The following is a 14,582-nucleotide window of genomic DNA, read 5'->3' on the forward strand; positions in this document are numbered from 1 at the left end:
AAAAATTGATTGTGTGTAACACATTATAAAATTAGATATTTGTTTACATAATTTTATTTTTTAAAGATATGAATGAGAAGAGTTTTTATTACAATTTTATTATTGGGTGAGGACAACATAGATAGATATTAAGATTGGTTTTTACATTACAAAGCAAATTCATTAAAATAATCTATACAATATACAATACTTTACTTAAATATTTATAATATGTATTGCTTATTTTTTATTTATTTAGGTATTATTAGTTAAATGAATAGTAAAATATAATAAACATATTTCATAAAAGAGCAAAAATTCTAACAAAAAATATCATTTTAAATAAAAAACAATAAATCAACGAAACAAAACTTAAAAGCGTAATTCATAGCTTGTAAGAACCATTTGTAAATAACAATGAACCAAACAAGTATTTTTTTGTACTAAATATTTTCTTTTTGAAAAAAGGATGAGAGTTTGTTTTCAAGAAAATAGTGTTTCTTTTATCAATAATTTCAACAATATTTACATTATTCATTTTATTCAAGTGTGTTTGATAAATTTATACTTAGTGATGTAAAAGTATATTAGCTTATAGGGAATATAAATTTATATTTAGAAATTATTTATTTGTTTATCTATAATTTGTTATTACCCTTCAATTTAATAAAATATCTTTTAATCAAAAGATTCAATAGCAAAGTAATTATGTAATAATACTCTTTTTTTAAACTAAGTTCTTATTTTTCAAAAGAATCTTTTTGAGTAAAAGCTCTAACGTATTGTTTTTTGACTTTTTATAAAAGCAAAAAAATATTTTTTAAATATGAGAACTTATAGAAAATAAATAAATTATCTTTCAGAAATATAATAATTATTACAATAAGATTAAAATTATTAACTTTTTAATATTTCTTGAGAAATTTTTGTTTGGATCTTTTAGAAGGAAGGTAAATAATATTAAGTTTTTATTATAATTAAGAAATCAACTCAAATTTTACTATGGATTTTAATCAATAACTAAGATTAATTAAAAAGTAACTAAATTTTACCACATTTTTTAGTTGTAAATTTTAATTTTTTTATAAAATTTGAAGGAAAAATATCCAAATTAAATTTATAAATCAAATTAAAATCGAATTAACACCATATATTTATTGAATTAAATTAGTTATTTTTAACTAAATCTACAATTTTAAACATAAGAATATATTAATTGCAAATTTAATTAATTTAATTGAATACTCGTGTGTAGTTATCTTGCTTGGGATTTTCATTTCGAAATAGTTGTAATCAGATAAACAAATATATTCAAATCATTAAATCCTTATTAAATTTAGCTATGATTAATATTTTTTAAGTTTCCTTTGATAGTGTCCTTACTTAATGTTTTTCTTATTTAATAAACTTTTTTAAAAAAATATCAATTTGCCAAATTTTAATTTACTCATTAACTTTTTTTTAGTTTTTCATAATAAAAAGCATGTTTTATTTTTTCCAAACTTAAAATTGCTAATTAAATTTTTTATTTATCAAATCTTATTTAAATTACAAAAAAAAATTCCATATAAAATTATTAAATGCTTTAATTTATTTCATTAAACTAATTAATAGATTTGGAAAATTAAGAACTATTTATTAATTTAAAATGGCATATAATATTTAACAAATCTTATCAATAAATTAGTCTCTTTAAATTTTAGGCTTAAAAAAAATCTTAATTACAAATCTAATTAAACAAATTTTTATTTAAAATTGTTTTATATAAGACCTTTGGTTAATAGAAATTTGGTAATAGCGTTTAAAAATATTTTACATAGATAAATCTTATATTAAAGGTGTAAATACTATAAAAAATAATTATTAGATTTAAATCTAAAATTAAAAAAACCAAGTATCACTAATTCTGGAAAGAACTAACTTAAATTAAGATCGATCTTTTACCATAATAAAACAGGCCTGAATGATAATTTTTATAACTTCAAGCATATATTAAAATATTTTTTATTTTTATATTGAGTTTGTTAACAGCAAATCAATAATTATTTTATTAACTAGAAGTAAATATAAATGATAAATACAAGTATTCATTAATTTTTAGGATGAACATAATTAATTTCCTTTTTTTAATATAAAATTGATGAAATAAGTTGAAAATATAATTTTTAAAATGATATTATGATATTAATTAATATTATTTATTTAGGTCTACTTTATAATTTATCTATTTATGATGTTAAAATTAACTTATCTTTAAAAATTTTTTTTAATGATAACAATAAAATGCGTTTAAACCAAAAATACTAAAATAATTGATCAGATTTATTTACGAATTAACAAAGTAGAATAAATAAATTATAATTATAATCAAAGTCATATTATTTAAATGAGCTTATTCAGATTAATTTTTTATAAATGATAAAAAAATAAGTCATATTTAATTACGAAAACTTGTTAATTTTTAAAATAAAAATTTCAAATAAAAATTACTTTAAGTAATTAATTAATAATTAAATTAAAAAAAATAAATTAAAATTAAATTAGTTTATTGTTACAAAATTTTTAATTTATATGCTGAGGATTTTAATTTATGATAGTTTATTAATTTAGTGTTGTTAATACTGCATAAAAGCAACAATAGGCATGCAATTTTAGTGTTGAAATATTAATTTTCTGGTGTATTTTTTTTAATAATTTATAAATTTTTTATTTAAATTAGCCTAAATTAAATACATTTAGAATAATACATTAGATATTTTTTAATATCAGTAAATAAAATTAGAATATTTCCTTTTGAATTGTTTTAGGTAACTTTTATCATTACACAAAAACTATTTTAATAATCTAAATTGAAAATATTAATTAGTTAATATTTAGTAAGAAATACTTTATACATTAAATATATAAATAATTAAAAACTTATATTTAAAGAGTTTAGTAATTATATGTTAAAATTGCAGCACCTCTTTTATCATGATACTTGTCATTATAAGAGTTGTGTTAGTTCTTTCAAGTAATAATCTTTTAAGTTATTATCAAAAAAAATTTTTTTTTTTGTTAATTTGATTGTTTAATAACTTAATTATTTATTTATTTACTTCTTAAAATTGTTAAATTATATTTATTTATTTTAGGCAGTGGTTAAAGTGTTTGTTGTTTAGTAGTTCTTTATTATTTTGATTTTAGGATTAAAATAGGTTAATATTATTAATTATATAATAAACTGAGAATTTTATTGAATTAATGAATGAATAAGTTGATTAAGTTTTCAAAAATCTTTATCAACTTCTGTAAAATTGAGTGTGGAATTTCTTCCCATATGCCTATTAATTAGGTGTTTAGGAGACGATTCGTATCCGAGTCTGCTGTTTGAAAAGGCGTTTGTAGAAGGCATATTTTGAGGTGTCATGAATCTTGATATATCAGTTATATGGGAGAGCCTTTTTTCTTTTTAGGTTCTTTTAATAAACTCAAAAGGTTCTGGCTTACCAGGTGAGTGATTTGGGAATTCTTCTATTTCGATAGCATGAATGTCGCTATCTAGGTCACTATCTTATTCGAACTCATCGTTTTTAATTATTTTATTTAGATTAATGAAGTTTTCTGACTATTAAATTAGTATTTTTGGCCTTTTGAGAATAGATTTTTAAGCTTTTTCTTGGTTATTGTTATTGTTTGGATTTGAATTGTTGCTGTTACTAGGAGGAGTTTCTGGATTAATTGAGTTTTATTTAGATGGACTGTATTATTGCAGTCCTTCTTGTATGCTGACACATTTAATTTAATTGGATTCTTTATTTGTTTCTTAGTTGCCTGGGTGTATCATTTAACTTGAGTTGTGAAGATAGTTCATTATTGAAATGTTACCCTTACTACCGTAATTTGACTTAGATTTCATGAAGGTATCTTCTAAGTTAATATGGCTGAAAGAGTTATTGTGAATATTATGATCAATAGCAGTAACATTAGGCTGTTTATCGTTGATTTGTTTTTTGGATCCAATAGGACTTTCTTCTGTTTTAGATTTCTATAAATTATAGCTAGAAGTTGTAATTTCTTTTTCTTATATTTAAATATTTTATTTAAGATGAGATTTTTGCTTATATTTTTATTTATTATCTGCATAAATAGATTCATCTGAAAGCTACTAACTCTCTTCTTAAATTTGGTTTTCGTTTTAAATAGGAATCATAGAGCTGTATTTGTTATCAGTTCTTGCTGCAAATCCGTTATCTTCTACTGGAGGCAGAATGGGAATAGAATATCTATTTTTATCGCCGTGCTTTCCCCAGTAGACAGAGTCTTTGTACTCTAAATCTCTATAGATTTTGAAGCTTATCTTTAATAAAGATTTATCATTCATAAAGTATTTTTTTGTGTGAAATTTAATTTTACCTTTGTTCCGACGTCTTTGGTGGATTTTAAAATTATGTCTTGCTAAGGACCTATCTTAGAGAGGATTTGCTTAAGATTGTAGAGACCAATTTGAACAGGAGATTGTGCATTGTGCTGTGCTTGTTAGAGGGTTTTTGGGTTGGGATATGGAGGCTGGAATGTGTTTAAGATACCTTTACCGGTGTCAACTACTTCTAAAATGGCATAGGGAGATGTGATGTCATTACATTTTAGCTTAACGAGAATAGATCCATTTTCTTAGGTGTTGGATATTGAGTTTTCTAAAAGAATCATTAGGATTTATAGAATTCTTTTTTCATCGTTTTTTATCTTTTTGAGCTCAGGAGCTTTGTCTATAAAAAGCAAGTTTACGTGTTTTTCTTATGAGAGTTCTGCGTACACATCGATGGTTTCTTTAATAATCTTTTGATAAAAGAAATGTAAGAAATATGCATTAATTAGTAATAGTTGGAAAAGGTGAGTAATCTAAAAAGGATTTAAGGTTTTAAAAATGAATAAGGATTGGATTGGTTTTATAAAGTGTAATATTATCAAAAAAATAAAAAATAATCCAATGATGTCCACAAACTGATTTCTCATAATCAATCAATTAAATAAAAAGATTATTTATTTATTAATAAAAACCGAGGATTTGTGAGATTCAAAAAATATCATTAAATTTAAAATTAATTTGAAGCTAAATAGTGGCTATAATTAAAATATTGCATATGATCTATCAAAGAGTTAAGTAAATCCACAAGTGATATCAATAAATAAATATAATAGTGGGGAGCAGAAAGACAGAAATATATATAGACTATCTAGATAGATGATCAAAAGTAAATATTTAAAATTTAGATTTAAGCAGATAAATAAACAAAGATACATCCTTTTTTTAGCAAATAAATATTTGCTTAAAGATTAACAAAGTAAAATATGCTTAAATTAGGGGTTGTATCTTCTAAAATAAAGTGGTAAATAAATTTGATTTATTTTTATTCAAGATCCATCCCATTTCTGATCAACTCTCAATTTTAACATTAAATATTGTATTTTAATATTCTTTAAATGTGGTTTTAAACTCATTTCGCTAATTTGTATTTTATTCACTAGAAATTTTATTCTAGCTGAAAATTATATTTGGTTTATAACACTTCCTTTACAAATCACTTAAATTATTATTAAAAATTCATATTTTTTGAATTGTAAGCTCTAAACATTTTTTAATTTTTTAAGTTATTTTTGGAGATTACTTTTGTTCTTTTTCATAAAAAGTGTGATTTTGAGTCTAACCAGTTATCTGACAAAGAAGTTGATTTTTTTTAACAAATTTTATTAAATTACATTTTAGAATTCAGTTTTTATGGATTTCTTTTATTTTCTTTTTTGGTTTAAATTGAAAAGCCATAATCCAATCTTTTCAATAAGGTAAGCAAGCAAACAAATTTAGATAAATTAAAAGGAAAATATTAAATTGTAAATGTAAAGAATTGCGAATTTAGATTGATCGATGGGAAGAATTAACTAACTTATTTATTTATTAAAAATATATTTTTATCTATTTATTTGTATGATTGATTGATTGATTTCTTGGTTTATATATTTATTGGAGTTTTGATTTTGTGTTAATTTGTTAATTAATTATTAGCGGTTCTAGCACAATGTGTATGTTTAATATTGGATAATAAAACTATTTAGGATTGGCTAATATAAGAAGAAATCCATAAAAGTCTAAAGACAGCAAAGCTAATTTGACCAATAAATCTAATAATCAATTGGATTTATTTTGATTATTTGATAAAAAATATATTTTTTATTGTAAATATCATGTGTAATCATGAGTTATCTCTTTGATAAAATAAAAAAATGTTTGTATTTATTTGTTACCTTTTTGATGTAGAAATCACTGTGTGCTGTTTCGTAATTTTACTTTTAAAAATCATACAAGTTGTAAAAGTCTTACTGCATCACTGTAGTTATGTATCTTAGTTTATTTATGATTTGTTTTGTTTCGAGGAGTGTCCAGCCTTTGTTTCTCCTTCAGTTCGGAGATAATATATTAACTATTTTTTGCATGTTGACCATGCTCTTACGCAATATGTTTTGCAATAGTTTCTATTGATATTTTTGGCAAAATTTCCAATACTAGCGCTCTTCTATTTCTTGGTTCACTAGGAATGTAAATTTAATGGTTTAATTAACTGAGTTTGATAAGGCATTAGAAAAATTTATTTCTGATTTCGAAGCACTTTAAGTTTGGATATTCTATTTTTATTATTGATTTTCTTAATTTGCATCTAATTAAATTAATTCTAATTCTTCTTGCTCTGTTAATGAAGCATTGATCATTACAGGTTTAATACCCTTCACATACCTTACTTTGAAAGTGCTTGAAACTTGATTTTTTGATTCTAGATGAGAGGTGATTAACTGCTGAAGAAAAGACTTTTTCTTCTTTGATGAAACCCAACAATTTCTAATAAAAGGAATTGGATCTATACTACCAAAAAATTGTTCATTTTAATCGTTGCTGCTTATGTAAAGTAATTTTATATCGTTTGTTTTCTGGTTGGTTGGGTTGTAATTTTTATCCACTTCTACAATCATCTTAATTTGCTTTTGATTTTGCAAGTATTTGGTTTCAACTTTCTTACTAATTTACTAAATATATAATTTTTGGCCTACTTATTGCTTATTTAATTCCCAATTCAAAAAGCAAGATAAAAAGCCAATCCCAACAATTATTTCGTGATAATCGTAATACCACCCTTGATAAATCAATGCAAATAGTCCAATTGCACAGCCCAAAAAGGAAGCCACTTAGCTTCTACTAAATACTATATTTATGCTCCAAATCATTAATATTGAATAAGAAAGTGTATCAGACTACCAATTATTTCTACATATCGCAACATAAGGAACAATGAAGTAAATAATAATTAAAGGAGAAAAATCAATATCGAATCTCTTAGAAAAAAAGAGTCTATCGCAAATCCAATTTGTAAAAAATAATGCAGGAGGTATAAAAAGTAGGTAATTCTAATAGTCATTAACATCATATTTTTTTGAGATGAAATTCCTGACGAGAATAGCTAAATAAATGATCGTCAATATGAGCATTCTTAAATATTAGAACATTAAAGCACGTTGATGCTATTTGCAGCCTATAGGTGCTATATTTATTATTCTTCCACACCTTTGCTTATAAAATGAATTGCTCATTTTATCTTGTGCGCAAGAGTTTAATTATTGAGTTGTATTCACGTTTTATGTGTATTTATTTCAATACTCTTTAATATACAAGTCTTGCTATCTTTTTTTACTTTGTTTTTCTTTCAATTTTAATTTTTAGAAATTAAAGGATTTATGCATAACTTAATAACCATTTGCAATTTAACAATCACTTCTATTTATGCATATAAATGAAAAAACAAACAAACAAACAAACAAATAAATACATGCATACTTATAAACAGACAAACAAATAATCATTCAAAAACAAAGAAGCAAAAAAGTGAATATTTATTTACTTACAAAAACTTCATTTATTTTGATTATCAAAGAAATCAATAAATAACAAGTAAATAAATTAATAAATTAAATAGCCAGCCAGATCACTTCTTGCATTTTGCATGCATTTTTATAGCTGATTAACTAGATCAAATGCATTAAGAAAAGAAATTATCACAGTTTATGAAATATATTTCTTATTCTACCTTTTGAAATTTTATTAAGAATTGTATTCATTTTAACACATTTTACTAAACAAATTAATTGCCATCAACATTTAATTTTTCCAAACAATTATTGTTACTTAATTTTGTTAATTTTGGCATACAAAATGCCTATTGATAAAAATATGAAAAATAAACTACATAATTTAATTTTTTTATATTAATTTCTCTGCGAAGTAACCTGTCGATAATATCAAATAATTTTTCTTTTCTGAATTGTAATTAAATTATTCTTTTTCTCTTTCTTTTATTTTTCTTTACCAACTGTAAGTCTCAATTTAATACGGTATTTTAAATCTTATTTTATTATCTATTCTAAATATCATTTTTTTTTAAATCAAGAAAGATATTCTTGTTCAAGCAAAATAAATTTTTAATAATCAAGTAATATAAAACAAAATAAAATTTGTTAATTAATTAATTAATTTATTTATTTATTTCATGCTTGTTTGCGCTTGTTTACCTACTTACTTGCTTTATTTATTTGTATCTGTCTGTCTATCAAAATTCATATAGCATACTTTCCTAATATTTAAAAACTTAAATGCCTGAATAAGAAAGAAATAATTATATATTATTTTCTTAAAAAAGTTATCATTTGGATAACAAAAGACAGTTTAATCTGAAATAATTTTTTCATTTAATATGAACCCAATAAATACTTTAAAAGTAGCTGATTAGAATTCATTATTGAGAAAGATACGAATTTGCGGTTTTTTGTTTTTCTACAATATAAGACAAAATCAGAAATTAGATAAAAGAAAATTTGAAGCCAGTCTCACTAAAAATCAGCGTTATGGCTCAATTTACGTAAGATATTAAAATAAGTAAATTTAATTTTATTTACTACTAACAAAATTACAGATAAGAACAAATTAGCTCTATTTACATTCTTTAACTAAAAGCTAAAATAATGGATATAACTATGCTAAAATTCTGAAAAAGTCAAATAAATAGGAAAAAGAAAATAAGAATATTAAAATTAAGTATTATTTAAGTATGAACTAAAGTATTTGTGTTATTAATTAATAATACAGATTATACTGTCCAATTTGTTAGATCTAGTTAACTAACTAACTAACTAACTTACCTAATTATTTGATATTTGATCCTTCATTCAATTTACCTTGATGTGTTTATTTAATTTTATATGATGACTGATTATATATAAATATATTTCAGTTCTATTTAATTTGGCTTAATAAATTCGCTTTCTATTCTAAAAAATACTTGAATAAAATTTGTTTTCTAGCGGACGAATTTATAAATTTAAGCTTTCTATTTTGTGTTAAAATTTAAATAAAAATATTTATTCTAAATTTTTATGTTTTTTATTCTAAATTAATTTATTCAATTTCATTGTGTGTTTTATTTTTATGTTGTTTGTTTGATTGATTGATTTGATTTATTTTGATTTACATCTTTAAGCTTTAAATAGAATTTCATTTATTTATTTAACTTAGCTAAATAAATATTTTAGGAATTTGCTAGTAATTGAAGACAACATATACAAAGTTATTTATAATACATTATATTTATAATTTACATTAAATAATAAAATTATTTCAGAAAAATTTCATTAGTATTAATTATATTTTTTATTGATAATTATTATTTTACAGGTTATTTGGTTATCTTTTAAATTCTATTTTTTAATACTAAATTTTATTGTATTTGGTTTCATTCTTTTCATTCTAAATTTTTGGACTTAATTTATTCATCTACAGATACTATTGATTTGTTGTTTTCGTTATTATCATTTTCATCTCCCATTTAGTTGTTTGAAGGGAACTCAACTGTGTTATTGAACTGAGCTGATTGATTATTTTGGTTATTCGCTATTTATTATTTTAATTGGTTGAAGGTATTTTAATCAATATTACTACTTGAAAGGATTCCATTTAGATATTTATTTTTTTACTTATTTTTTATCAGATTACTTGGCACATACATCTTCTAAGTCATGCCAAACAAAGCCTTGCGGTTATTGTCCAAATTCATGAGGGATTAAAGCTATTCTTGCAAAGACATAGAGTTATTTTTATATTTGTCAACTATCTTCTCAAGCTTTTACATTGACTAATTTCTTACTTATTACTTTTCTGTATCTGACATAGTCTGAGAGGAGAATAGATTGTATTTCTTCTCAGGCTTTTAAGCTTAAATTATTTCGCCATTTTCATCTTTAATTAATTCTTAACTTTTAATTGTTTTTCCCCATACTTGTTTATCTTGTTTAAGCAAGCTTTAAAGTATTTTTTCTGGAGATGAAATTTTAGATCTGCTTTTTTTATTTATTTTAAAGTTAAGCTACTTTTTAGTCTAATCGAGTATCTCTTTCACATATTTAGATTTGTATTCTTTCGGTCCCAAGTGCTCAGCATACTGTTGTTTCAATATTTTATGTTTGAACTTTAATTCCTACTCTCCTTCTTTTATATCTTTTTAAAACGACTTGCTTTACTCAATTTAAGTTTTGCAGTTTTTCTAAATGCTTTTATACATGTTGAATACATCAGTACCATGGATTTAGCTTATTTTTTTGTCAAAAACTTCCTCTTGCTCAGGATTTATTAAAAGAGATCTCTGCTTTTCCAAGCTCAAAAAGTCTGCTTTTTTCTCCTCTAAATTGTTCCAAGAAAAAGGATGATGCTGATGGTGAGTGTATGGTACTTTAATTTAACTTTAACTTGACGACTTTTTTTACTTTTCTTCAATGTACTGCAATTCTTTCATGCTCAGCAACGGTGTTTCATCTTTATGCAAGTTAAGGATTCTCTTTTCATAGATTTCATGCAAGGCATATTTATTAATTTTTTTATACTTAAAAAGATCGTTTTCATTATAGATTTTGTTACGAATCAATGGTTTTTCAAACACTTCTTCAGATTACTGTGAGTTTACTTTATCAGCAGATTTTGAATTCTTTTTACCATAAATTTCAGGAATTATTGATTTTCTTTTTTTCTTCTCTCTTGAACTATATAAATCGTTTTTATTACCTCTGGAACTTACTGTGTCCTATCTAGACCCATTGTTTTTATTTTCATCTTCATTATCATCATCAGATGCCTCTTATTAAATTTTCTCTGTATTTGAATCGTTCTAAATTTTTATTTATTTTTTATCTTCGTTTGTTATATTTGGTTAATTGCTTGGATTTTCCTCAATTTTTTCGTTAGAGCTTACATTCTCTATCTAAATGCTCTTTGACTGTCTCCTTTTAGACTGATAGTTTCCAATAATAGCTAAGTTTTCTTGAGAAACCAAAGTTGTTAATCTTTTTATTAGGCCTTGTTGCTTATTCGACTTTGCTGAATTTATCTTAGATGGTGATTCAACAGTTTACATGTTACTAGCTGAAGTTAAGAAATTCTAATCAGAAATTAAATTATTGCTTGATTCTTACAATCCTTGATTGTTTTAAAAGTTGAATGATCCATTTGCCGTCACAAGAGATTTAGTAGTCGAGATGACATCTTTAATACTCGTTACATTTTATTTTAATTAATTTTCTGTTAAAGAAATATTGTTATGACTCTTTTTTAAAACTGATTTTAAAGGGGTAGCAGCAATAGTGCTTTTACTTTGCAATAATTCCTCTTTAATACCCGACGAACTCTGAATATTGATAGCTACTTTCTTAAGTTTTTCCTCATTTATTTTACCCATTACTTAATCCAAGCTCGCCTTTCTCAAATTTAAATTAGTAGTAATGTGGTTTTATTTCGAGGTCTTTTAGGCTTAGCTATTTTCTTTTACAGTAAACGATCCCACTGTGCAATTCATTTGATTGAATTTAGACTTTTATTCTTAATTATTAGAAAACAATGAAGTGGAAGGAGTTGATTTATTGTATTTTTCAGTAAGCATGTATTCTTTCTAAGGAGTAGATATCATTTCTGGGTGATTAGAAGACAAATTAAATGAAACATTTGATTTTAACCTTTTTTCTCCATTGTACTAACTATTACCATTATTTTATGAATCGTTAGCACTCAAAATTGATGTTTTCTTTGACTAACTCATAGTGCTTAAATTATCGAAAATACTTTAATTTCTTAATTGAGATATAAAAGGCTAATTCCTAGGCGAATTATTTCCATCAATGCTTCCTCTCTTCATATGAGGTGAAGTGCTATTTAATTCTTACTAAAGCATCATAAATTATTATTCTCTTATAGTTAAATTATTTAACTTAGCTTAACTCTGATTCTTTTAATTTTGTTAGAAATTAAAGATAGAACTTCTTGGATCCTTTTTTCCAACTTTCTCTTCGCTACCTTCATTTTAATCCAAGTAGTTATTTAATCCTATTTTATCCAAGCTTTTAGAATGAAGTGACTGCTATTCTAATACTTATTAGAAAATAGGTGAAGTAGCTTACTTATTAGATAGCATACCTTATTTATTTTAAAATATTTTTTAACAAATATAAAATATTCAATTAATTTTGCCAATTCAAATCAAATAAAATGATCAATTATCAACAAGCTAAAAATAAACTTGTTTTTATATTCAGTTTTTTATTTTTCTACCAAATAAAATAAGTAAAAATATATTTTTCTAAATTGTCCTTTTAATTATTTTTTAAATAGACAAATAAATAAATAATCAGATTTCTCATAAAAAAACTTATTTTTTTGAACTTCAAAATATTTGAAATTGTTACTATTAAAAACAAGAATAAAATGTATTTATTTATTTACTGTAGTGAATAAAAGGGTTCAAGTTATTGTGAGAATGCCTTCTTTGTAACTCATTTAATACTAATTCATGCTCCTAAATTTGCATATTGTGAGCAAAAGCTGACTATAAATATGGGCTATTGTTATTAGCTAAATTAGAAGATGAATTTTTATTGCCTATAAGGTGGTCTAACCTTGGAGATCTAGGCGAAACCATATTTATATGCTGCAAAGAGACAGGATTGTTTATGTGGCGTAATGACATAATGTTTTTTTATGTGTTTTCATTTTAGTTATGACCTTCATTTTAAGGGTCTTCTTCATTCTCACAAATCAAATTGATTGACTTGCTTGAAGTTGCTGGTTGATTCTGCATTTTTTCTAAAGACATTTAAATATGATGAATTTTATCTTATATTTCTTGATTTTCTAAAATAACTTTCATATCTTGCTCGAACAGTTTGCGTTTGATTCTATCGCTACCAAACTTCTATATTTCATTCATAATCATTTGGTTTTATCTTCTTTACTCAACTTCCATCTCATTCACTATATAACCTTTCTTTTTTGAAAGCTTCTCAATATGCCCTTCTGATTTATTTTTATTCCTTCTATCCGCTGCTTTCTACTTTTGCTACTAATGGTGTTTTTCTACTATTTCTTCAATATTCTTACATTCCTGCAATGCTTTCTTTATAGTAGGATCTCCTGATTTTTTAACTTATTCATATTCTAGCAAACGTCTTTTAATTCTTGCTTCATTTTTATCAATACTCTTTAGCAAATATCTGTGCTCTGGCTTAAGCATATGATTGAGCTTTGACATTTAATCTTCTAACTTCTTTCCATAATATTTGTTGAAGTAATGCAAAGTCCCATCATATAATTAAACCATTGACCAAAAGTTATCTTCCATTGAATCTACTACATCTTATCTCTTATTAACAATATGAATATAATCATTCAAGACTCTTCTGTTTATAAGAACTTTATCATTAATTGTTACTTTCTATCCTCCAAAATCAACTTTCTTTATTCTGAGCTAAAATACTTTTGATCTTATATTTGTATAGTTCTTAGAGTGAAAATTTTCTTCATATTCTCTCACATTTTATTTGTTCTCTATTTTTTAAAACTTTTTCATTTATTTTTCTTACTGCCTCCTAAACTTCATTTATTCAGCGGATTCAATAGTAGCAGCAGTCTAGGTTTCTCCTTCAATATCTGCACCTCTAGCAAACAGCATCTAAGGTAAAATTTTAATTGATGACTCAAGTATATTACGTATGTAAGTAAAACAAAGTATGTTTATTAAAAACTATACTGCTTCTTTCTTTTATCTAATTTACTTGTTTAATAATATATCTAAAAATCAATGCAAAAAAAGATTTATGATTTGAGTTATAGTATGAATGTAATGTCAATTAATATTAACAAATAATATTAATTTGTGGCATAAAAACTTATTTTTGTTATTAACTTTTGTTTTCAATTAAAAATTATTGATTTAAAAATAACTATAGCACAAAATGCCACTGGATTATACTAAATCTTCTCTAATTCTTTATTTATTTCTTAGTTAGCTTAATTAATATGATAAATATTATAAAATAACATTCATCTAATTCATAAATATTTACTTCAGAATATTATATTCATTTATTTATTTATTTATTTTCTTAATAATTACACTAATATCAATGATTATCATTATATTATATTATTTTGTAGTCATTACACTATTTCATATGTATTAATGAACATTATTTATTATTCCATTCAGTAT

General features: G+C 23.4%; 3 protein-coding genes across 3 annotated transcripts; all 3 read right to left on the reverse strand. All coding sequences in view use genetic code 6, as the record gives it.

The window, feature by feature from the left end:
• Window positions 1-3,247: 3,247 nt before the first annotated feature.
• Window positions 3,248-6,342, reverse strand: TTHERM_01083060 (ATPase, histidine kinase-, DNA gyrase B; the record flags this gene model as incomplete). The annotated part of the gene is made up of 3 exons (XM_001030459.2): window positions 3,248-4,318; window positions 4,375-4,797; window positions 6,262-6,342. The coding sequence occupies 3 exons, from the start codon at window positions 6,340-6,342 to the stop codon at window positions 3,248-3,250; spliced, it is 1,575 nt and encodes a 524-aa protein (XP_001030459.2).
• A 72-nt stretch (window positions 6,343-6,414) lies between these two features.
• TTHERM_01083070 (transmembrane protein, putative) lies at window positions 6,415-7,596 on the reverse strand (the record flags this gene model as incomplete). The annotated part of the gene is made up of 1 exon (XM_001030460.1): window positions 6,415-7,596. One exon carries the CDS (start codon window positions 7,594-7,596, stop codon window positions 6,415-6,417), a length of 1,182 nt encoding a protein of 393 aa, XP_001030460.1.
• A 2,201-nt stretch (window positions 7,597-9,797) lies between these two features.
• TTHERM_01083080 (hypothetical protein) lies at window positions 9,798-14,042 on the reverse strand (the record flags this gene model as incomplete). The annotated part of the gene is made up of 2 exons (XM_001030461.1): window positions 9,798-12,511; window positions 12,818-14,042. 2 exons carry the CDS (start codon window positions 14,040-14,042, stop codon window positions 9,798-9,800), a joined length of 3,939 nt encoding a protein of 1,312 aa, XP_001030461.1.
• Between the last annotated feature and the right edge of the window lie 540 nt (window positions 14,043-14,582).

This window comes from Tetrahymena thermophila (genome assembly GCF_000189635.1).
Source record: "Tetrahymena thermophila SB210 genomic scaffold scf_8254502, whole genome shotgun sequence".
Taxonomy (NCBI): Eukaryota; Ciliophora; class Oligohymenophorea; order Hymenostomatida; family Tetrahymenidae; genus Tetrahymena; species Tetrahymena thermophila.